At 41.1% G+C, this 23,585-nt stretch overlaps 1 protein-coding gene across 1 annotated transcript in view; it reads right to left on the bottom strand.

Moving 5' to 3' along the window:
- Nucleotides 1-23,585, bottom strand: part of HOMER2 (homer scaffold protein 2) — a 58,854-nt gene that overhangs the window by 8,684 nt on the left and 26,585 nt on the right. The window contains exons 3-4 of the mRNA XM_054169152.1: nucleotides 7,997-8,128; nucleotides 931-1,023 (exon numbers count right to left, since the gene is read on the bottom strand). Coding sequence (XP_054025127.1) covers nucleotides 931-1,023; nucleotides 7,997-8,128 — 225 coding nt within the window. The remainder of the gene's footprint in view (nucleotides 1-930; nucleotides 1,024-7,996; nucleotides 8,129-23,585) is intronic.

The following is a 23,585-nucleotide window of genomic DNA, read 5'->3' as shown; positions in this document are numbered from 1 at the left end:
GTTCAGCAGCTTTTCTTCTGATCATGCATCTGAATTCTTTTCTAATCAAAATTCATCTCACCTTCTCCCAAACATCATCCCAGGCCAAGAACGCTACTGAAATGAATGCCTATGAAATTATAATCATAAAGAGAATGGGACAACACTAAATCTCTTCAGTTTGTAAGGCACCCAGATCTCCCTGGGCACAGAAGCACTTGGTGTGCTGCCTAGAAAAGGGTATGGTACAGATATGAGGAAAAAACTTTTTCACTGTGAGGATGACAGAACACTGGAACAGACTGCCCAGAGAGATTGTGGAGTCTGTGGAGATATCCGACACCCACCTGGATGCATTCCTGTGGGATCTACTCTAGGTGATCCTGCTCTGGCAGGGGGTTTGGACTAGATGATCTTTCGAGGACCCTTCCAACCCCTAACATTCTGTGATATACTCTTCCAACCACTCCCTAAAGCATTGCCTCTGTGCCCTCACAATAGGTTTTTATTAGTCACACCTAGGCAATGAAACTCTATGGCCACTAAGTCAATCACTCCTGCAACACTAGATTAGTCAGATGACAACAGGAAGTATCTCAATGAACCTCATTCACTGTCTGCTGAAGCACTATGCTGACTTAGATTCCCCAAGTATACATAACAGTACGAATCAAAGGATGTATATTTTTCCCTGTTATTATGAACAATTCAAGAACTTGTTGGGAAAAAAACAAGCAAAACACACAACATTTCATGAAAGCCAAGACCATGGAAGGGTGAAAAATATTCCTCTAACAATGTTGATGTCCAGCAGCTGACAATTACCTTTGCCAGTCTTCATTTTATATACCTTAAGCTTGCTGCCTGAAGCTGGTACAAGCCATTAGAAAATTTAACTTTATCAAAATATTTACCCTGCATACATACATACATAAAAACTAAATTACAGACCTGGGAATGATTGCTTGAGGTCTCAATTTTCTCTTGAGATCTGTCTCTTGCTAGTTTGGCAGCTTCTTTTACTTCTTGGAATTTCTCTGCAAACTGGAAAAAGCATGAAAGATATTTATAAAAAAGATCTATCCTTCCTATGTTAGGAAGAAGTTCTTCATAGAAAGAGTGATTGGCCATTGGAATAGGCTGCCCATGGAGGTGGTGGAGTCACCATCCCTGGAGGTGTTTAGGAAGAGACTGGATGGGATGCTTGGTGCCATGGTTTAGTTGATTAGATAGTGCTGGACGATAGGTTGGTCTCGATGATCTCAAAGGTCTTTTCCAACCTGGTTAATTCTATTCTGTTCTATCTATTAAGCTATTCCGATTACTATCTTTATATGGTGCATAGATATCCAAAAGTGAACAACTGCCTGGCAATTTACATTTTTTTGGCAAGAAAAGAACATTTGAATTCTTTGGCAGGGAAGTCCTTTCAAAAGGAACAGGAGTGTTTCTAAAAGGAGGACATCTCTGCGCCTGTGTAAATCACAGCAACAACCCATGGAGAAAAAGGAGCTATTAGTGTCTCCTGGTTTGATCTGGTTTTGTTTCATTTATTTCCTCTCCCTCCTCTGTTGCACTTGGTGCTGACAGTCAATGAGAGTTGAAAGTACAAAAGACATGTTTGGATTAAAAAAAATTATCAATGTGTTCTATTCCTAAGAGCAAGTCAATTAAATTAAAGAATGCAAATGAGCTCATCTGCAGGGTGCAAGCAAGGCATTATCGAGACACAGAACCAAATAAGAAGAAAGTAGATCCAAAGGTATGATGGGGTCATAAGAAAACGCAGGGTTTCTAGTCTAGTTTTGTTTTTACTGGCAAAAATAAAGACAGAAGACTTCAAGGAAAGGGCCTGAATGCTTCCTGTAAGAGGGTTATATCAAACTGGGGGAGGCAGGGGAAAGAAAAGATAACAATGAAAAGAAATTGTTCCAATCTCTACAAGTTGCTGTAGGACATCTGCTCCGAAGTCAGCCTGGCACTTTTGAAAGACAGGTATTATTGCAGCCAGTCAGACTTGCAGAGATTTTAAACACTTTCAACAGTGTTTCAGGGTTTAGATGTTGAATTGCAGAGATGATAGGAAAGGCATACTACATAATATTTATTTTTTGTTTAAATTAAGATGTATTCACTAATGCATGGGTAGCTCTGTCTTCCTGCCAAAGCAGCTGGGTCTTGCCTGCCTGTGTTTTGAGTAACTTGAAATGCTAGAAAGGAAAGACACATTAAAAATAAAAATAGATGTATTTTGTTGCACAGTAAGTGAAAGTATTGCCATTATATCTCCAGATAATTCATAACACAACAAAACTGTAAATAAAAGCATAAACCCAACATCTTATTTTACAGCCAAGGAAAGGGAGAATCTTTATCCACTTACTACTCATCTTCTAACTTTCATATTTACAGCAGGTGTTTAACATGCTCCCTCTCAGTAAAATACTGGGACTATAAAGATTAGTAGAACAAATCTTCTCCAAATGATCTAAGAGAAATGTGGACTTTTATTTGGAGGCACCTGTGTTTTGTATAACACACCCAGATGACAGTTTTCACATACATCATTCTTAAAGCCCATGGATGAAGCACATTGTCAAAGCCAAGTGAATTTTTGGGCGTAGGCTACGCTCTGTGATGATGCTTATGAATGAAGATCAAGTTCTTAAATCCAGCTGTTTTCTATACAACAGCTGAATTTGCATATGCAAAGTATGTGCTCTCAGATGGCAGTAGTTGCTATCTGATGGCATGTACAGTCACTACACACACAAACGACTTGATTACCTTTGTAGCACTATAAAGATCATTAGAAACAACTACATTACATTTTTGCCTTAAGTGATTTAATTCCAGCTTTACACAAAATGTATCTCCTGCTGTGACAAAACAGAGATAACAAACTGATTACTTCTAAAATATTGTATCAACAGCAGTATCTACACTTGGGTTTCCTGCAAATAGTAAAGGGCTGTTCTGAGTCTCTCTTTTACAATAAATCTTTATGGCAAGTATGAAAAATTTATGGTGGGTGCTTCATGGACTATATGAAATATGAAAAGACAGAAAGAATTGGAAGCAATCTATCAAATCTTATTTTTGCAGCTATCTTCATAAAGCAGACAGGAGATGCTGTGCAAATCTATGTCAGCAGAGATAAAAAGGACATTTTTACACATATTCATAATAATAAGAAAAGTGTATGTGACTGAGCAAAACTAATCTTCAATACGAAGTCAATAACGATCTCATTGCTCAATAGATTTCAGTTATGACTTTAGTTTACCAGCCCATGTATTTAACACATGGGCTTTTAGAAACAGGAGAAAATAATTTTTTCACCATCTCAGTGACAAATCTTCAGCTTTAAGAGTCAAAATATTATCCATTCTTCTTGTTGTTACAAATGTAAAGATGACTGTTACAGAAACAGCAGTGAAAGACTGCCTCTATTTTTTCCTTACCCCATACACTTGGAAACAGTCAGTCCATAAAGAGTTCTGCTGCTGCTGCTTCTTCATTCTTAGCTAATTAATGCCTGCTACATTTTACTAACAGTCTGTTTTTGAAAGCTACTGAGGATTACTTGGCTTATTATGAAATTAAAGTCTTTCACTTGATTACTCTTCTGAGTGCAGCAACATGGTGGTGACAGCCCAAGCTTGTGTAGCATTACCAACACTAATTACTACAACAGCAGACCAGGCATTTCTGAAGCTACCCAGATCTTGAGGCTGTCTCTGAGAGTGATGGCATGGCCACACTGTCTAATCACTGGCAGAAATTAGAGATGCCTTATTTCTGTAACTGATTTCTTCTCTCTCAAACATAATTCTCAAATAATTGATACCACAAAATCCTGTGCCATCTCCAAGATCCAAGTGGACTTTGAGCTATCAAACTATTGCAACAATAGGGAGTACTTTTAAAATGTGCCATTCATAGTTAGAAAATGAAATTATCTGTTTAGTAAATGAAAACTTGACAAATGTCATCTCAAGGAGTAATAAATATTCCAAATCAAATAAAAAAATCCATTTCCTTCCATTTTTGCTCCCTTCATCTTCCCTTTCCTCCATCCTTGTCTGTGGGCAGATAATATTCCCCGAAATACAAGGAGAGGTACAAGGGAGCCGGGATTGTTTAGCCTGGAGAAGAGGAGGCTCAGGGGAGACCTTACTGCTGTCTACAACTTCCTGAAGGGTGCTTGTAGCCAGGAGGGGCTTGGACTCTTCTCCCAGGCAACCATCACCAGTACAAGAGGACACAGTCTCAAGCTGTGCCAGGGGAAGTTTAGGCTTGAGGTGAGGAGAAAGTTCTTCACAGAGTTGTTAGCCATTGGAATGTGCTGCTCAGGGAGGTGGAGGAGTCACTGTCCCTGGAGGTGTTCAAGAGGGGATTGGACGTGGCATTTAGCATTGTGGTCTACTAGTCATGAGGACTTGGGTGACAGGTTGGACTTAATGATCTTTGAGGTATTTTCCAACCTTGTTGATTCTATGATTCTATTCTATGGAAATTGGTAAAAAAGCCACTGGAGTAAGAGAAAGCCCTACTAACCACCACTCCAATAGTTGATCATGGATTACATAACGTGTCTTCCCATGCTCCATGAAGTTGCAAGACTAAGCTGCAATACAGAAAAGATTTGTTGCTACAACATGTGGGGAGCCTTTTAGTCTTACACTGCTGCAGCCCATGAGCACTGTTTGATTTTGAGTCTTGGCCAGTGAAATTTAATGGGAACTCGAGGATGCCACTGTGTATTGCGCAGATTATTTAAAGGCTGTTCAAACCTGCAGCCAGCTTGACACCTGGAGAAATAAATACATATTTAAATAGACCTCCTTTGCATTTTATACATTAAAGAACATTATTTTGCATGTGTAACTTTTAAGCTCCTGATCTGGCATTATATTTTACGTCTCCTCCTGCCAAGTTGTGGCAATGTCAGATGAAACAGCTGCTCCCACCCAAAGCAGTCTCATAAATATTTCAACGCCCTCTGGGTTTGCAGAAGGCTGGGTGATGCAAAGTTCTCGTTGGGGAGCACCACTGTGCTGTGACCCACAATGCACACATGGCTTTGCCTGTGTTTTTTTCTGGATGAGCCCTCGGTATCAGGCAGTTTGGCAGCAAACAAGAAAGGGGTCAGTAATTTGCTCTAGAACAGCCAGTGCACTGCCAGCGCCCATGCCAGGTGGACCAGTGGCCTGGGCTGCATGCTGGGGCCAGGAGCAGGCACTGCTTCAAGCTTTCTGCCCTGCAACACAGCACCTGTGAAATACCACACACACAACATGCATGCATAGAAATCAAGTCCAGTGCTTCCCAGTGCAGTTGCTTTATGATGTGGAAAGTCTGGGTTTACTGGGTTTCTTACCCATATAAAACTTTGCCACTAATGCCCTAGGACTATATAGAGCTCCTCAGACAGCATGTTTGTGTTGAAGCATCCTGAATTCTGGCAGAAATCTTACTTGACCAACTTATGTGCAAAATACATCACCACCCTGCCTCTTCATCACACCCAAGCACACCATTAATTCTGTTTCGATTCCTGTTTCAGCTTCACTGCAGCAATGTCTGAATGATGTCTTGAGAACTTTTTGAGGCACAGGGTGAGAGGAATGAAAAGAAGGGTCAGCAACTCCTGCAAGAGGGGAAAAGGACCCTGGGAACATCATCTTTAAGTTGTGGGATTCTCCTAATCAATGTGAATGGTAATTAGGTTACTAGGTCACTGAATGCAGTTTTCATTAATGGCTCATTTTTAATTTAAATTGCTTTTCCCTCTAGGTATGGATTAATGCTTAAATATCTCAAGAGAAGCAAAGTATTAGAAACAGGCAATGTCTTTTATTAGTCCAATCAATATACTTAAAAATGCAGACATTTTTAGGTGTGCTAACCTCTTCTCCTGCCTCATTATTATTCATTGTTTTCAGCAGACATTTTTCAGATTTATTTATTTATTTAAAGCCAGGGCTATTGATCTCTGGTTTAGTGGTGTTCTAGTGAGTCTTTCCAATTCCTGGCTAAAAGCTTCAATTAGTTCCTGTAAAACTGTCAAGCTTTGATTTATATCTTTTATAAGAGCATGATATCGACAGAAACTGAAACTTGGTTTTACTACTCCCGGTACACTTACACATCTATAATCTGCCCATCATCTCTGATCTTTCTTGCTAATGGTTTGAAAATTAAAGTGAAAAGCATGGTTGCTACGGGGTATCCTTGTCCCATAGTTTTGCCTGGTGGCAATAAACCAGGTTATCTTACATTTTCCAGCTAGGTAACTGTTATCACAAGCCATTTTCAGCAGTGCTGCCTTTAAGGTCCCCTTTGGTATTCTGACCACAGAGTCTTTCTGCTGATTTGAAAAGCTCTTCCTGCAAGTAGAAAGCTGTATTATCAGCAGTGGCCTCTTCAGAAGCTCATGCAGTGCAAACAGATGCACAAACCAATCTGGAGAGAAACATCGCTGGTGCTGAGGCCCCTGTGCCCACATGACACACTTGTCAGATTGGCTCTAGCCTGGCTGCATGGCATTAAGGAGCTGTTTCCTGATAGCAGCATTACATTTATCCAAGTACGTGTTTGGACATTTTGGGAGAATGTTTTTAAATCTCTCAGATTATGGTGAAAGGAACTTGAAATGTATCTCATGGTTTCTTACACCTCTCACCTCCTGAGCCAGTCTCTGCACCATCTGCTCCCCACAGTGCATGTTTAACCCTCGCCAGCACCAAGATACTGTGTAAGCACCTGTCATGTTACAGAGGTGTGAGCTCAGTAATCTAGGATTAAAAATTACCATCCATTGGTGCTAATTCTTTTACTTGGTGTCCCAAGGTTGCATTGTCTCATGCTTATCTGTTACTTAAAACAAACTGTTCTTGAAGATCATAGAATCATGGAATCATTTCTGCTGGAAAAGACCTTCAAGATCACTGAGCCCAACATGAGAGAATTTGTGCCATGCCCAAGGACACAAATTTGAGCCAACTGAAAAAACTCAGTGCCAAGCAGCCATGCCTCAGGTGTCAACTATGTATTGGGTAAGTAGGGAGGTTTTTACTACATGAACAAACAAACACTTGGCAAAATCTAATGGCAGAGGACACACTTAAAATTGCTGGTGGCTCACGACAATATGCAGAGCTAGACTTTACAAGTCTGGAGTTGTAGCTAGTGCCTGGTCCAGGGAAGTGTTGTATTAATACCAAACTCATGGCCAGGTTTGACCTCTGAGACAACTCTGCCATCAACCTGGTATCAGACCTCCTGGGCTACTCATCCCCATAACACTGCCATGACTCACTGCCACCTCCTCAGGTCTACAATAAAGCAGCTTTGGGTCAGGTCTGCAAATCACACCACTAAGCTGAAACACCAAAATTGCAGTAGTCTTTTAATGCACATCAGTTTACTGAGCCTCCTGAAAGCACATCTCCACTAACAGTGGTATCTGCAAAACAAGGGCACCAGCAAGCCCCAGGGGTTGGCAGCTCCTTCACCTTGGTTAGCTACCAACAGCAGCAAGCCATCAAAATGCAATTTCTGAGGCTGTGACAGCAATTCTCTTCTTTCAGACACATTAGGCATCCCTAATGCCAACAGTACTGCCATATCAGTGGTACCTTCACTTCTGATGCCACTTTCAGCTGAAATGAGCACATAGACCAGGGAGATGCCAAAAAATACTACCAAGTTCATGTTGTTTTAATATGGTGAACACAACAAACATGAATGCTTCCAGGAATGCTGGGCCAGATACTGTTGAGATCACCTCACTGGTACCATTGTCAGTGGTATGATTTCATTTATTGTTTTGACTACAAATTTTGCAATACTTCCTGCTTCTGTATATACAGATATTGGGGAGTTATAGGAGATGGGAACCTGGATGGATGAAGAGGAGTTGTGAAAGCACGCAGTTCAGAAGAGGTCAGCTGGGTATATGCAATTCTTCATTAACAAGAAACCCGCTCAGAAATTCAGTGAGCTCCATTACCTTGGTCAGCTGCTGCTCAGAGGGAAAGCCCAAACCAAACACAGTATTTGCTCTGCTGTCTGCCCACTGGCCAAACTTCTGTGATGTTTTAGTGAAGGTCATGTTAGGTGTGATTGTGCTGTTTATGATCACCTGTTTAAAAACAGATCAGAGAAAGAATTAAAAAGCAGAAGCTGCATCGGAAATGCACATCTGAGCAACAATATCATCAAAAGCAATTAGCATTCTAAACTGGAAATGGCTGTACTCAGAAAATTTCTTCCCCCCCCATCCAGTTTCTCTCTTACTTCAAGGAGGAATTTTGATGTTTTGTCTTCTTTTTCCTTGGTCCTGCAGTTAAACACAGCTGCAGGAACGTCACTGAACTCAAAGCAACAGCAGGGACAGGAGCTATAAAGTCACCCTGGCAGAAATGCAAATCCCAAATCCTTTCTTTTCAGCATTACAGGCAGGCACCCAGGATGGCCATGGGCCTCCAAGTAGAGTGTTCACCAACAAGGCTGTCCTCTGAGTAGCAGAGCAAAGAGAAATTTCTGTATTTCTCCAGTTGACCTTGAGCTTCCACAAGTAGGATAGCAGAGACGTGTCAGAAATTAAAACAAAAGAAAACCAAACAAACCCCAAACCAACAAACAAGAACCGAAAAACAAGACAAGGAGAAAACGATCTCTTAATCATGAGTTTAACTTGGGAGGGTGGGGAGGTGCATCACCAGCAGTGTGCATGCAGTATCAAACATGGGCCTCACAACAAATATTCTGCCACTTTACACAAGTTAACTAATACATACTTCAGCACCAGCAACCCTGAAAGCACCAGTGGCTCTTGTAAGTAAAGAAATAGCCAGCAATAGGAAAGCTGCTGGAATGTGGTCTCTGAGGAACTTGGTGTAACAAGCATAAAATGTAACCTTGCAAAAATGAGTGAGATATATGCCAGTTCATTATCAAAAATCTTAACTTTGTTTTCAAGATACATCATTATATGAGTCTAGAGACTACTTCCCCTGGAAATTAATTCATGTACAATGTTCTTTCTGCTAAAAAAAAAAAAAAAGCAGCTTTCTTTAGTAATGTGTACCATCAGTTCCAATATGCAAATTATGCAGTAATTAAGCCAAGTCTGGGGGACAGTTTAATTAACATGATCAGGAAGTATCCTGGCAACATCATTTACTATGTATTCCAAGCAGCTTTTTTTTCCCCCTAAACTATCAATTACATTTAGCATAAAAGTGTGAATTAAATTTAGCAGAGAAAGATCTTCACTTGCCTCTGTCCCCTCCCTAACTTCTGACCTCTGTGCTGATGCTTTTATTTGCTTGCTTAGAAATTGCTCAGCTTCAGTGAGTCCCTCTTTTTGCGTCATCGCCTTCAAATAAACACACCATTTTCTGCCATTTCCTACCACTCAGTTTCACCAGAAAGATCATATCAGAGGTGGGCCAGATGGCTGGGACCTTTGAAGTTGTTTTTGCATGGGAATAAACAGGGAAAGAAAGAGGGAGAAATGACTCTGCAGCCAATGCTGGGCAACACACACCATGCAGACATCACCTCTCAGGGTCAAAACACCTTTTTGAATGGCTGGCTGACAGGTAGAGGTATAAGCAAAGCTGCCCTCCTCCATCTAAGTCACACAACAGAGATGCAGCAAATATAAGTGCAATTGCAGAGATTTAAATTCAAAGAAAATCAAGCATTTTATGTAGGGTTCTGACAATGCAAAAAAAGGATGATGATACAAGGACTTCATGTCATGGATGGTCAGAGGAATAGGAGGAAAAGCTACCACCAACCTAGAAAAACCAGGATGCTTTCCCAAAACTTCAAGGAAAGTGCTATATACAGACTACTTCTGTAAAATTCTTATATCAGACAGCTGAAATACTTACAAATGTTTACCTTCTCAAGTTACAGAATTTATTTTAGAAGCTACGAAATGTTCAGAAATTTTTAGGGATAAAAAGTATAGTTTCAGTCCTCCTGTGCCTATCAAATTAGACATCTGAAAGGAAAAACTAATAAAATGACCCATGTCACTGAAAGACAGAAGCTTTACTCACTGGAAGCAGACTCAGAAGAATGAAATATTTCCATACCTCCTACAATAATCTTTGAGTAAATACAACTATATTACAAAACCACACCAAAGATATCTTTTATACCACAGTCCAATACTTTCAAAGACATGATAAAAAGAGTAATGAAGCCTGCAAATTGCAAACCAAGGAACACTTTATTGAGTGATGTAATGCACTACATTAGCTTAGCATCTTACAGGTTAATTCTTTCCATAGCCAGTGCAAATTCCAAGAAAAGGTTGTGGTGATCACACACCTTCAAAAACCTGACAGTTCATCTGTTAAATTTGTAATAGGCTGCAATTAGTGAAACTGCCTGGAAGCTGGCTCTACCTCTTTTTGCTTAAATCCCTCTGTCAGTCAGGCATTTCAGAAACACTGCTTTCCTGCAGAGATGAGAAAACCTAAGTAGAAGCTTAGGAGATTAAATCAGTGCTCATGGAAACAGTTCAGAGGAGCTGGATGCTGCAGGTACATCATACTTATCCACTCAGTCTTCCTCATCATGCTCACAGGGAGATGTCATAACATTAAACTTTGCAGGCATCAGCCTGTACATTCACTTCTCATATAAATCCAGTCACCATTTCAGAGCAGAGACACTACACTGGCCTGTGAGCAATCATGTTGGGCATGTCTAGGAAACTAAAGAGTGTATGATTTCAAGGAACAATGAAAAATGAGGCTTGCAAAGGCTCCTGTCAGGTAACCCAGTCTATGCCCCCCAAAACTGGCTTACTTTTGGCTATGTGAGACCAGAAAGAAAATACTCCTCACCACCCTCCATCTCCCCAGAAGGTGATCTCCAGTCAAGGCAGAAGGCAGGGGAAGCCATCAGAGTAGGGAAGGTCAACCAAACCAGAAAATTTTCTTTTTTTCATGAAAAGATGAACCAGAATGTTCAGTTTCAAAGGAAGGAGGAGTGGAGAGAAAGAGTAAAGAAGAGAAATGCTACTATTTGAAAGCTGCTCTGGGCAGGACGAGCCTGCAGGCTCTTTTCCACTCCTACCTGCATTCCTGTATTATACTTTCATAAGAAAAGGCCACTCATCATTTGAAATGGGTTCTTGAAAAAAACCCTCAGCATTTGGTTCTCATTCATACAATGCACACACAGCGCAATTCCAGATGCATCAGAAAATGGAATAAACTTGTGGACTTTCATACAGGGTAATGGATTCAAAAGACCAACTACTCTCTAATCAAATGCAATCAATCCCTGAAGTGGTTAAAGAGTTCTCCCTAAAGAAAAAGGCAAAGAGAAGCATAATGTAATAAGCACCTTACAGAATAATAAACTCATTCATCATACTGACCGAGCTGCCTACACGAGGTTAAAAAATACCTGCCTTTGCTCTCATCTACACACAAGTGTATCAGATGGCAAACATTCCTGAGGCAGCCACATGAGCCAGGAAAAAAAAAATAATCTCATACAAAATCTCTTCCTTTGGGAGAAAAACAATCTTGACAGATCTAAACTTTTATTTCAAGATGTCACAGAAAAACGTTCACAGGACAAGGCAGTGCTACATCAACCAGACATTTAAAAACACACCAGGTATATTCATCGGAGGGAATGCAAATAAGCTGGCATAGGCTGAACATTCATAGGCTGTAACACACCCATCCTGCTGCCTTCCCATGGAGAGAAACTACCAAATAAATCAAGCAGGGAGAGGTCACAAGATGACATGAGTGTGTAGAAGGGAAAAAAAATTCTTGGCAGCTCATGGTGCTTGTAATATATGAGCAGTGCTCTTCTATACAGCTGCCATTTCTTTTAGGGGAAGCTTCAAGTATTTAAAGTGCTTTCCTCCCATGTTCCCCATATCACAACAGCACACTGGAGGGGAAAGGCCGGTGTGCTCCTGCCAATATTTTTTCCCACATCACCATTTCATTAAGGTAGGGTGAACATGCATGTCAGCTGGCTGGGGTACAGAGGGAGTGGAGCAGGAGCAGCACATGGGAGTTTGCCAGCTTCACTCAGCGCATGCTCTAGATGCATTGGCCCTGGCTTGCCAGATTCACACGAGGGAGAAGCAGAGGTGAGAGCAAGCTCACTTCCAAGGGGAGGAGGACATTGATCATGGTGGGCATTTGGCAGAGCCACTGGCACAGCCCCAAGGAGGAAGGACAAGGCACTGGCAGGAAATGGCCAGGATAATTCCTCACATGAGACACCCACCAAAGGGGATGATGAGCCAATTCAGCCAGCCCTGTCACAAACTTTTCTACCCGAGAAACAATGGAAATAACAGCTATGAAAGAGCTAATGAATGTATGAGAAAATACATGCTGGAACTGCATAAAATTAAACCAGGAAAGGGTCCCTTCTTCTGAGACAAGAACGCCAGGTTAGCATTTATTCTTGAACTTCCCCTTTAAATTCACATCCCTTGTTACTCTGAAGTAACCTTACCTCCATAAAAGCCCCAAGGCTCGAGGCCATAGGATCTACTCATTAAGTAGTCACTACATTAAAACCTTCCCATTTTATTTTCACACTTCTGAATGTGGGCTTTCCAGATTGCAGCCTTTGTGAAATTTAATTTCCCCAACCCACCAGGCTGCTAATATTCAGTAAAGATATAACTCAGTCTAAAAGCAGAATTGAAGAGTGAAAGAAGCTGCTAATCCTCTGGCCACAGCTGTCACAGGCTCAGCAGGTTCTTCCAGCTCATCAAGCTGACATGAATCAGAAGGGTTTGTGGCACTGGATATGAAGATGAGGAGACAGGGATAGATATGTAGAAAAATCCTCCCTCTGTTTCAAACATTCAGCAACTCCCTTGTGGAATTAACTCACCTGTGTTCCCATAATTTGCACTATTCATTGTTATCTACCATCATTCCTGCCTCTACTGAGAGCTTCTAGACTTAGATGTAACATCATTTCACCAGTATGTGACTGGTGATAAACTGATTATCTCATTTCTAGTCCTACAAAGCCATCACAGACACAATGTTAATCAAGACACTGCTAGTAAAGAGAAAAAGAGAGTCTCTCACTGAGGTGGCCTAACAAGGTAAAGCAGGAGCAGCACAAAGACATGCCCACATCAGTACAAGAACTTGGGGATGAAAGAACAGCCTTTGGCCAAAACACTGAACCTGCAATGCAGGAGGATTAATTATCATTGGTTTACAAATCAGCCCCAGCAGATGTAATCAAATCTTTCTTTCCACCCTTCCTGCTAAGTCTCTGTAAAAGATCCTTTAAAAAGAAAAGAATACAGAAAGGAGCAATGACACTTTTTCTAGCTTTGCTTTATCTGGTGCACCTGAAAGGTATATGGTGCTTTACCAGGAACAGGATGAGGGTATGGATTAATTCAATTTGGAGCACTATAACCATATGATAAGGAGCATATTTCCTTTCTCCATTTTGCAGTTCCTCCTGCTCTGCTCCATCATTTGTGCAGGGGGGCAGGGCAGAGCACATGGCAGGCAACAGTTGGCAGACTTTTGCTCTGGTTAGCCATCATTTTATCTTTACAGTGCTGGTAAGACTGGTCAGCCACTCCTTTTCAAGAGTTTCTGTCCTATACAGTTAACCAGTACAGTAGCTACGTCACCCATCAATGGACTCTAAAAGCTTCCACAGCTACATGACATATTTCTGTGGGAGGCAAGAGTAGAATCACAGCAAATCAGGTGCACTCTTCAAAGAGGAAGATGCCAGGACATAAGACATAGGACATCTCACAAGTCCCAGAGGACCTGCTGCAGTCCAAAAGATTTACTTGCCAAAATGAGCTCCCTCTGCAGAGAAGAGAATCACCTTTTATAGGTAGTGTTTCACATGCTGCAGCTGCTTTTATGGGGGAAAAGGGCATTTACACAGTTGCATAAAGGTGGGGGTTTCTGTTTGGTTGGGGTTTTGGGGGGGAAGGGGCTGGTTTGGGGGCTCTTTTGTTTGTGGGGGGTTTTTTATCCCCAGGATAATTCACTGGACGATGAGGTTAATTTTTAACCCCAAAAGGCAACAAATCAAACAAAACCAGTACAGTTCCTGTCGCCCTTCATGAAAAGAAATGTAAAAGTTGTCCCACCTCTCCAATAAAAAGACTAATAACTGTTTTTCCTCTGCTAAAATATTTCTGTTGTAAAGCCCTCACTGAGAACCTGTCTAAATGCAACAAAAGTGGGTTCATGATTATGTGAATTCTATTAAGTAAATCTCCTGCTACACCTACTGCATCGCGCTCTTTTTCTTCCCAAGGTAATTAACATCTCCGCAGAGTTGGCTTCCCACCTCCTCCACCCAGACTCAATCTCTAAAAATCTCCTATTTTTGCTTTGACATCTGACTAGAATTTTTTTTTTCTTTCCTTTTAGGCACAGCACACACATCCACCCACCCACATGATTCAAAGCACCAGCAGCTGTTTCACCAAGAAAATCTACAGCAAGGATTTTCAAACCCCCTATGCTGGAACAAATTGTTAACCAGGAATTTCATGCAACATTTTACAAAATAAATAACCCAAGATGCTTGTGTGTTATTTTTACATGAGAAATGAGATTTCCAACTTAACAGAGACAGGGAGAAGAACCCAGTGGAAAGTCTTCATATTTTCTTCCTCGTGACTAAAACTGAAGTGAGGGAGAAGGTCGTGTTATCTACAGATAAATACAATTTTTTTAAACCCCCTAGGTATATCACACTCTGCTTTTGGAGGATTTAATAAAACAAAAAAAGTCTTTGTGCAGCATACAACAACATGCCTGTGTGAATCATATAAGTGCTGATCATTTTCTGCATCATTCAAGCTGCATGACAACAGCATCACTTAAGCCTGAAGGTCCTTTCACAGAGGTCCGAAATGGTAAGGCCACACGGCATCATTAAAGACTCCTCTACTCTTCAACAACCTACAAATCCCAGGGAGCACTCAGCAGTTGGATGGCTTACCAATTCCTCCCTAAAATCTGGAAAAACTGTCCCTTGGCATGAGGAATGGTCAAGAAAGGGAGGTACCTTTTTAGGAGATGACAGGATCTACTTGGCATCTTCCAAAGCACCTCTAAGTAGTCACTGTTAGATGACAATCAAGGGTAACTAGATCTACCATCACTTTGGAGAAATACACTAACATAACTGAAGATACAAGGCATCCATGAGGTAATAATAAAATATCAGTCCTCCTGTGTCCTCAAAAATGTCTCATCCCTTATTTTGATGTTAGAAAATAAAGCCAGGTGGCAGTTATCTGAGGTTCCATTGATCATCTTATTCACTCCTGAGGGAGAATTAGCTTTGGACTTCAGCTTGCATTTAATGTTTGACACTCATTTATGCTATTCCTCATTTTCCATCTAACAACCACTGTGCCATTAGATGCAACTTCACAATCCATAGTCAAGAAAGAAGCAATGTTTGGTTTGGGGCTTTTTTGGTAAAACTAGGAAAATACTGACTTGAATTATGTTTGATGCTGAAATTTTAAGAATACACAATGCAGTGTAGTTTATTTATAAACTCCATCTGGCATGTCTTGATTATCATGTTGGATACATTAACTCTCTGAATAGGGATTTCTAGGTATTAGATCTCTCTGGCAGTACAGCAGGGAAGGAAAAGGGAGCAATTTATATTGCTGTTTCAGTGGACAAGCAATCCTTAGAGTTTCATAAAGCTTGGAGGAATTATTCTTTATTACTTTCAGCACTGGAATTAAAAAAAAAGAGAGGAGTAAAAATCCCAACAGGAAACCAACAGCTAACCAGTGTTGCACTTATAGTAATTCTTGATGGAAGTCCCTAACACCCTGGGAGGAAGCTGTGAGATGCTTGAGGGCTGGAGCATGTGCTCAGTTCACCTCAGCCCCCTTCTAAAAAGGCAGCATGATGCAAAGCCTGCCAGCAAGCCAAGCACCACTGGGTCCCCCAGACTATGTTGAACAGGTATGGAAATTTTTGCCATCTATAGCTTTGCCTATTAAAGTCTCATCTCATGGGTTTTGTTTAGATCAGCTAATGAAATCAAAATGATGATGGAAAGCATCTGTAGACTCTGTTGTGCCTGTGTTGATGATGATACCAAACCCATGGTTTTTCCTCAGTTTTCACCTAATGACAGATATGGATTATTTTAACCCCAAATTTGCTCAAGATTCTTAAAAAGTTCTGCTGAGTTCAAGGACCTTGACCTAAACCAGGCATCCTTTGCTCTCTACAACTACCTGAAAGGTAGCTGTAGCCAGGAAGGGGTCAGTCTCTTCTCTCTAGCAACCAGCACCAGAACAAGAGGACACAGTCTCAAGCTGCACCAGGGGAAGTTTAGGCTCGAGGTGAGGAGAAAGTTCTTCACTGAGAGAGTCGTTCGTCATTGGAATGGGCTGCCCAGGGAGGTGGTGGAGTCACCGTCCCTGGAGGTGTTCAAGAGGGGATTGGAGGTGGCACTTGGTGCCATGGGCTAGTCATGGGGTCTGTGGTGACAGGTTGGACTCGATCTTTGAGCTCTCTTTCAAGCTTGGTGATACTGTGATCCTTTGCTTGATTCCAGGTTTCCTTACAATAACATCACAAGGTTTAACTAACCCCTCTGACACGTTCAGGTGCCGCATTCCTACTCAATCTGGTGATCAGACATAACTCGGTGTGAGACAGTTATGTACTGAAACACTTTCTTTTATACAGCTTTTCTGAGAAATTTTATGGAGAGGTTTTAGAAAGGAAAAATCTACCCAGACCAAAGTTTCCTATCTTGCTGGTGTGTGGTGAAGCAAGAAATTCTCTGGCATAGATTTTTGTCTTCTTTTTCTACCCCCATCTTTTAGAAGAGTAACAATTAAATTTCTGAAATGGTCCCTGCAACCTCCCTTCAGTTGTGTGTGGTCTTCCCAGAGCCAGTGACACAAGGGTGCACTCTACGTACAAGCAGAAAAATGAGCCAGATAAGATCAAACAGTGACAGATGTGCTTCTGTGCTTCTGTCAAGGATACAGCTGTTGCCAGCACTTCGTTATCGTTCTTCCAAAGCTTACTAACCAGCTTCTGAAGGATTTACTTCCAGAAATAATCCAGACAATGAACAGAGGATTTTTCACATTTCCAAGTTAATAACTTGGAAAGAGATTAAAATAGAAACATGTAAGTGATACAAGTTCCACAGCTCCAGAGTTTAAAGAAAACAAACCCTAAACAACAAAAAACATCCTCCACACAGGATCGTGATTTCTGGTTGAGGCAGTCTCAAAAGACCCACCAAATTTCCCAGTACTTACTTTGCTCTATTTCTGTTCTCTTTTACTGGGAGCCCCAGGTCTTGTTTGTGCAAACATTTTCAGTAGTTCTTTCTATTTGCAACCTATCTCCACTAGTGTTAGCAATTCTGAAATTACCAGTGCACTTAAGTCCTAACCATACTATTTTTTTAATCCTCTGAACACTCAAGAACCTGTCCACACAAGTGCATCCAATGTTACTAGGTCCACCTATCTAAATGAGTCTTGGCAGGTGTGGAAAATTCCCCAGACACAACTCCAGGCAATGTACCATCCTCCCAATTACTAACTCCTGCACCTCCCCTCAGCCTGAATTTCTGAATACTTGGTATCACCTCAAGCAAATGAAGGATGATGCAAGCAGGTAGTCTCATCCTTGGCTGACAGCTCTGTTTCTCCTTTGGACTGTATTTGTTCATCACCAAATTGCAAAGAAAATATTCTCAAATTACTTTAATGTCCAGAGAGGAAAACTCCATTAACTTTAGTCAAGCAGAGTACACCACAAACATAGACAATACAAATATCTTAAGATCACTGAGTACCATTATTTCCTTTGATTTCACTCACTCTTATTTCAAAGATGTCTTTAAGAATATGAAGTCATGGCCTATGTAGCAGAAAGATCCAGAGCACACCTCTGTGTGATCACCTACATAGACACTTATCTTCATTTTGAAGTGTGTATTTTATTTTCCACTTGCACCATTTCTGCTTTAACTTCCATTAACTCCAACATTCACATTTCTCTTTGGTACTCCACAGACTGAATAATTTATGTCTCCATAGGACCCTTTCGGAGCGTAACACTTTGGGCACAACCCATACCTTTGGGGTGCCCAACCCACCACTGCATGCAGACACTCTCTTGCTTCTACACCTGCACCCCAGTTGCAATGCTGCTGCTGACCCAGCACCTACACCCCAGCCTTCATCTGAGTAGCAAGCTCTGCCTAGGAAGCACCAGCATCACCTGCTGAAGACAAGTTTCCTTTAAACTGAGAGTTCCTTCTGAATCATTCAAAGTGATGCTAGGAAATCTGAAAGGTGCAATAGGACAATTCAGCCATCTTTAAATAAAAATCAGGAAATCACTAATAAAAATACTGTTTACTGCAAGCTCTTTCACTGTCAGAGAGACCTGTTCCAGCTTAGGTTAGGCTGGTGTGCTGTGACTCAGGGCAGGACAGATGTTCTCCTGCCTTAATCTGCTCATACAAAATGAAGAACTTCTCTCTGAAAGGCACCACCCCTTCTCAGAGAGCAGCACAATCCAGCTTCATTATTTACAGCAACAAGCAGCCCAACAAGGAGTGCAAAAAGCAACTCAAGACTCTTCAGGCATCCTTTACATAGTTCTTCATTTAAGAACATGTGTCTGGCAAACAAGCTGTGTTCTCCTGCACAGGCTGGGAAATATGAACCAGAAAGAGTCCACACTGCGCCTTCCTTACAAAGCAAACTCATCTGATGGGAGTGACTAAATTGCACCACATTATTTTAAAAGCTCAAGTATGGATTCACAGTATAGACATGCTGATATTATTATAGTTAGTCTGTTCCAGCAGTAAAGTCCTTATGATGTAATTGTATGATCTTTTTATATACAAGTAATGCTTTTAGTTAATAGTCATCTCACCAGGATAAATGAGATGTTTACTGTAATGTACATACAAACTATGCACACCAAAATGCATTAAAATTATATTTGATACCATGTTTTTGTATTTCAAAAGATGTTCTTCCTTTTATGTGGAGGGTTGATTGGCTCCATTTGTGGGAATTACTCTTTTATGGCTCTAGTACCATCTCCAGTGCTAGTAGTCATGTTGAAATTAGCTCAAATAGCTGATGAAATATTTAACATACTATGATAAAGAGAAGATGAAGGCCATCAAATATGCTCAAATTTCTCTATTACAGTAATCAGACAGATCAGTACTGGAAATATTTTCTTATGACAAATGCAGGTTTCTTTTGTGGGCAGAAACACTGGATCAGTCAACTTAAACCTCCAGAGGTCAAAACCTGGTCACCTCTCCACTAGCTCACCCTAATGTGGCACCACCCTTCAGCTGGGCTATCTCTTTTGGGCTTTTCAAACAGTTCCAAGTGTCACACGCTGCTTTTTTGATGAAAGGTCCTTTTCTTGTTGATTCAGAAGTAAAGTAATATTGAGCTCATGCTTCTCCCACATTCCTGTTTTATGGTTGGCACTCTTTCTTTCAGGACACAACCAGAAATGCAGAGATTTCTCGCCTGGCCTGGGAGAAACATGAAGGGCAAAATGAACATGGCAGGAAAAAAAAGAAAAAAGAGAGAAATTTCTCTATCAGTTACACAGTGGTGATAGAAAAAAAAGAAAAGCTTTGAGAAGCTGGAATAAAAATATTTTCTGCTAATTTAATCACTTTTTACCAGGAGAGGTTCTCTGAAAAATCAGAGTCCTGTCAGTGAAGCAGTCAGCAAAATATCCTTCAGGGCACAGAGTGGGGCATCTGGGCATTTCAGCAGGTACAGGACAGCGGGCTCGGACCCCAGCAGCACCTCACTCCTCCAGGATCACAGTAGCACAGTATAACTAAGGTTGGAAGAGACCCCAAGGATCATCGAGTCCAACCTGTCTCCATGGATCTCACAACTAGACCATAGCACCAAGTGCTATGTCCAATCTCCCCTTGAACACCTCCAGGGACAGTGACTCCACCACCTTCCTGGGCAGCACATTCCAATGACGAATGACTCGCTCAGTGAAGAACTTTCTCCTCACAAGTCTAAACTTCCCCTGGCACAGCTTGAGACTGTGTCCCCTTGTTCTGGTGCTGGTTGCCTGGGAGAAGAGACCAACCCCTTCCTGGCTACAACCACCAATGGGGTGGTTGTGACCCAATGAGGTCACCCCTGATCCTTCTCTTCTTCAGGCTAAACAATCCCAGCTCCCTCAGCCTCACAGCACTCCTGACAAGCAATGGCCATAAATAAAACCAGGGCAGGCAAGACTGGAAATAAAAGAATCTCAGACTCTTTGACAAAATACACATATATGCTCATCCACACCCTTGAGAATCATAGCCTTTAATTCAAGATTTCCTACACAGATTAAAAGAAGATTCAACAAACCGTTTTGTAAGGTCACTTTTCATGTACTTGGACATCCCTTTATCTTTGGCTATGCAAGGCTGCAAAAAAATCCTCTGATCATTTCACTACAAAAAAAAATATATTAAAACCTTAAAGTTAGGTAGTTAAAAATCATAAGTATTTCTTAAAACTTAGGTATTAAAAAAACACATCTATTTATATATATTTATATATATTATATATATTTATATGTAAAACACAGCACATCATTCTACCTAATTTACTGAGCCCAGAATCAGACCAACACACACTGATACTTGGAATTCCAAGAGGGAAGGCAATGCTGTCATCATTTCTGCTACACGTTATTGCCAGTTAGATCTGTTAGGTCTTAGAGACCCACTTAAAAGCCATCGTACCAGTGCAGGCCCCTGGCGAGGTAAGCACTGACAGAACCTTTCTTAATTCAGTGCCCAATTTTTTGTAATATCTAAACTACTTGATAGTTTTTTCCTGAGAAACAGTTGCTGTTGGTTCAACGGTTGGATTTACATCACTGAAATGGAACAAAAGAAGAACATAAAGAGCTGTTCAGATGAAGGAATTTCATCCATGCTACCATACCCTGCAATTTCCCCCCTTGCAAGGAAAGTTTCTTGAATCTCAGTGTCACCTTTTGGCAAAATAATCTAAGATATTTTTAACAACCATGTCTTAAAATAATTCCATTTCCCTGAGCAAAGAAAATGATTTGTTTTGATTCTCTGAACACAGCACTGGAAGAACTTCGAATTTCCTCTCTGCGTGCCGAGGCTGCCTGCCTCCAGTCATGAGAACAAAAAAAGCGTGGTCATAAAGAGGTGGGCAGCTATTAAATTAGGTAGCAATTAGAACTGGTACAGGAACTCAGAAAGCCAGAAATACATCAAATATTACAGGATTTACATATTGCCTTTTCTTCCTTTCCTAAATACCTGCTACCACATGTTGCTGGGGCTGTGTCCCTGCCAGATTCATTCTGCTCTAGAAACCACAGTCTGTTCTTGCAGTGACACTCACTGATAGAACCCATTATAAGGGCATATATATGCCACTTAAAGAGCTTCATCATACTATAGAATGTGCTGCATTCACTCTGTAGAACGTTATGTGAATACTGATGAGCAAAATTTGGCCCATATTCATATTCTTACTAATTGCAATTTACTTCAGAAATAGATACCCTGATTCCCCAGCACAGCAATTTTTCTGGTTCTCTCTTCAATACTCATGCACACTTTCACCCAATACTCTCACACACTTTTACCCAACTTAGTATTTGTTAGGTAATAAACTCTTCTACATTATCTAGCAACTGGGAGTGTGTGTTGACCGTTTTCTCCCTTCTGAAACACAAAAACTTTGTTTCTGTTACCAAAATTACTCCTGCAATCTATCTTTTTAACCTTGATGTTAATTTTTTTTCCTAGTCCTCTATTTAAGAATCTCACAGAGACATCTTAGGACTGGCAGCTGAGATGACACTTGCTGTGTCACTTTGCTTCTGCCATCTCAGAATGTCTCATTATAAATGCCAGCTATTAATTTTTTAAGATAGCTTTATGTCCCTTTTTTCTCAAGGGATAAAAATTAGGCTGATGTTGTCACAAGTTCTGCAGAAATATAACAGCTGGCCATCTGAAAATGAGGACAATTCTCAAACTGTACACAGAAACAAGTTTCTCATCCTTTCCCCCTTGTCTATATTGTTTGGATAATGCCTATTTCCAATCTATAGAGACTAAGCAAATATCATGCACTACCATGCATTATTCCAGAGGATATCAGTCTGAATTATTTTTATGTTTTCAGACTTGCTTTTCACCTCTAAAAGGCAGAATAATGTAGGTCACTTCTAATGAGGAGCCCTGTGTGTGGCTTTCCCCACACACCACACAGCCATCAGCAGGCATCTGTGAGTTGATGACCTAACTGCATCATCACTGTATTTTGTCATTTTTCACGGGGTTGACTTTGGCTCACAACGCTGCATGCTTTCCTGTGGTGAAGTCTCTTGCTTACCTCATTAACTCTGAATCAGTGTGTGCCCTTGCATTTTACTGTATCATTTCCTCCAGCATTCATTATGGTGCAGTTTCAACAGCTTTTGGCTAGAGATAGAAATGTCTTACAACATCATGATGCAATTGATCTCTTGTCAACACACAAGTCACTTATAACTGAAAGATATTCTAAACTGTTCTATTGTTTGGTAATGGAATCTTGGTTAAGATCATCCAGTGCATACTTGCATGGAATCTGTGAGACCTTTTGCTATAAATTGTAAGCTCCTGCCTACAGCACCTGTTTTCCTGTGAAAGACACAGGAATTTTAATACCTGCTCTCTTCTAGCTTTGCAAGCACAAGGAATTAAAGTTGTATGAGCTGTTTTGAATCTAGTGTGTCCACTTCTCAGTGCTTGACTCACAGGATTATTCAGTGGATTTTTCTGTTGTTGACTGAGAGGATATGGAAACCTGGCACATGCTCTTGCCTTGCTTCCCTCCAGGACTGCTGGTTATCAGCACAAGCCTCATGCATATCCCTCTGCAAGGGAAGTTAAGCTCCCTTGATTTCACTCTGCTTCCTACCTATCGCCTACTCCTTTTCTGTCCCATTTTCCAGTTTGCTGCAATGTCTGTCTTCATTCTCCCCACATGTGCCAGCCAAGACATTCTGTCCTTCTGCACCATTTGGCAAACGGGTAAGGACCAGAGGGCAGCATTGTACTTTGCCAGGCAACTCCCCTGCCCTTTGACAAAAGACTAAAAGATGACTAGGGGGCTAGAACATCTCTCTTATGAAGAAAGGCTGAGGAACTTGGGGCTTTTTAGTCTGGAGAAAAGAAGACTGAGGAGGGCATCTTATCAATGCTTATATATACTTAAAGGGTGGGTGTCAGAAGGATAGCTGCAAACTTTTTTTCAGTGGTGTCAGTGACAGGACAAGAGGTAATGGGCACAAACTTGAACATAGGAAGTTCCATCTAAACACAATGAGGAACTACTTCACTTTGAGTGTGGTGGAACACTGGAATTAGCTGCCCAGAGAGGTGGTGGAGTCTCTGTCTCTGGATTCATTCAAAGCCCACCTGGATGCTATCCTGTGCAACCCGCTATTGGGGAACCTGCTCTGGTTGGGAAAGATGGA

Source organism: Dryobates pubescens, chromosome 17 (genome assembly GCF_014839835.1).
Source record: "Dryobates pubescens isolate bDryPub1 chromosome 17, bDryPub1.pri, whole genome shotgun sequence".
NCBI lineage: Eukaryota > Metazoa > Chordata > Aves > Piciformes > Picidae > Dryobates > Dryobates pubescens.
Note: the sequence above shows the minus strand (reverse complement) of the source record. Positions and strands in the feature narration are given on the sequence as shown.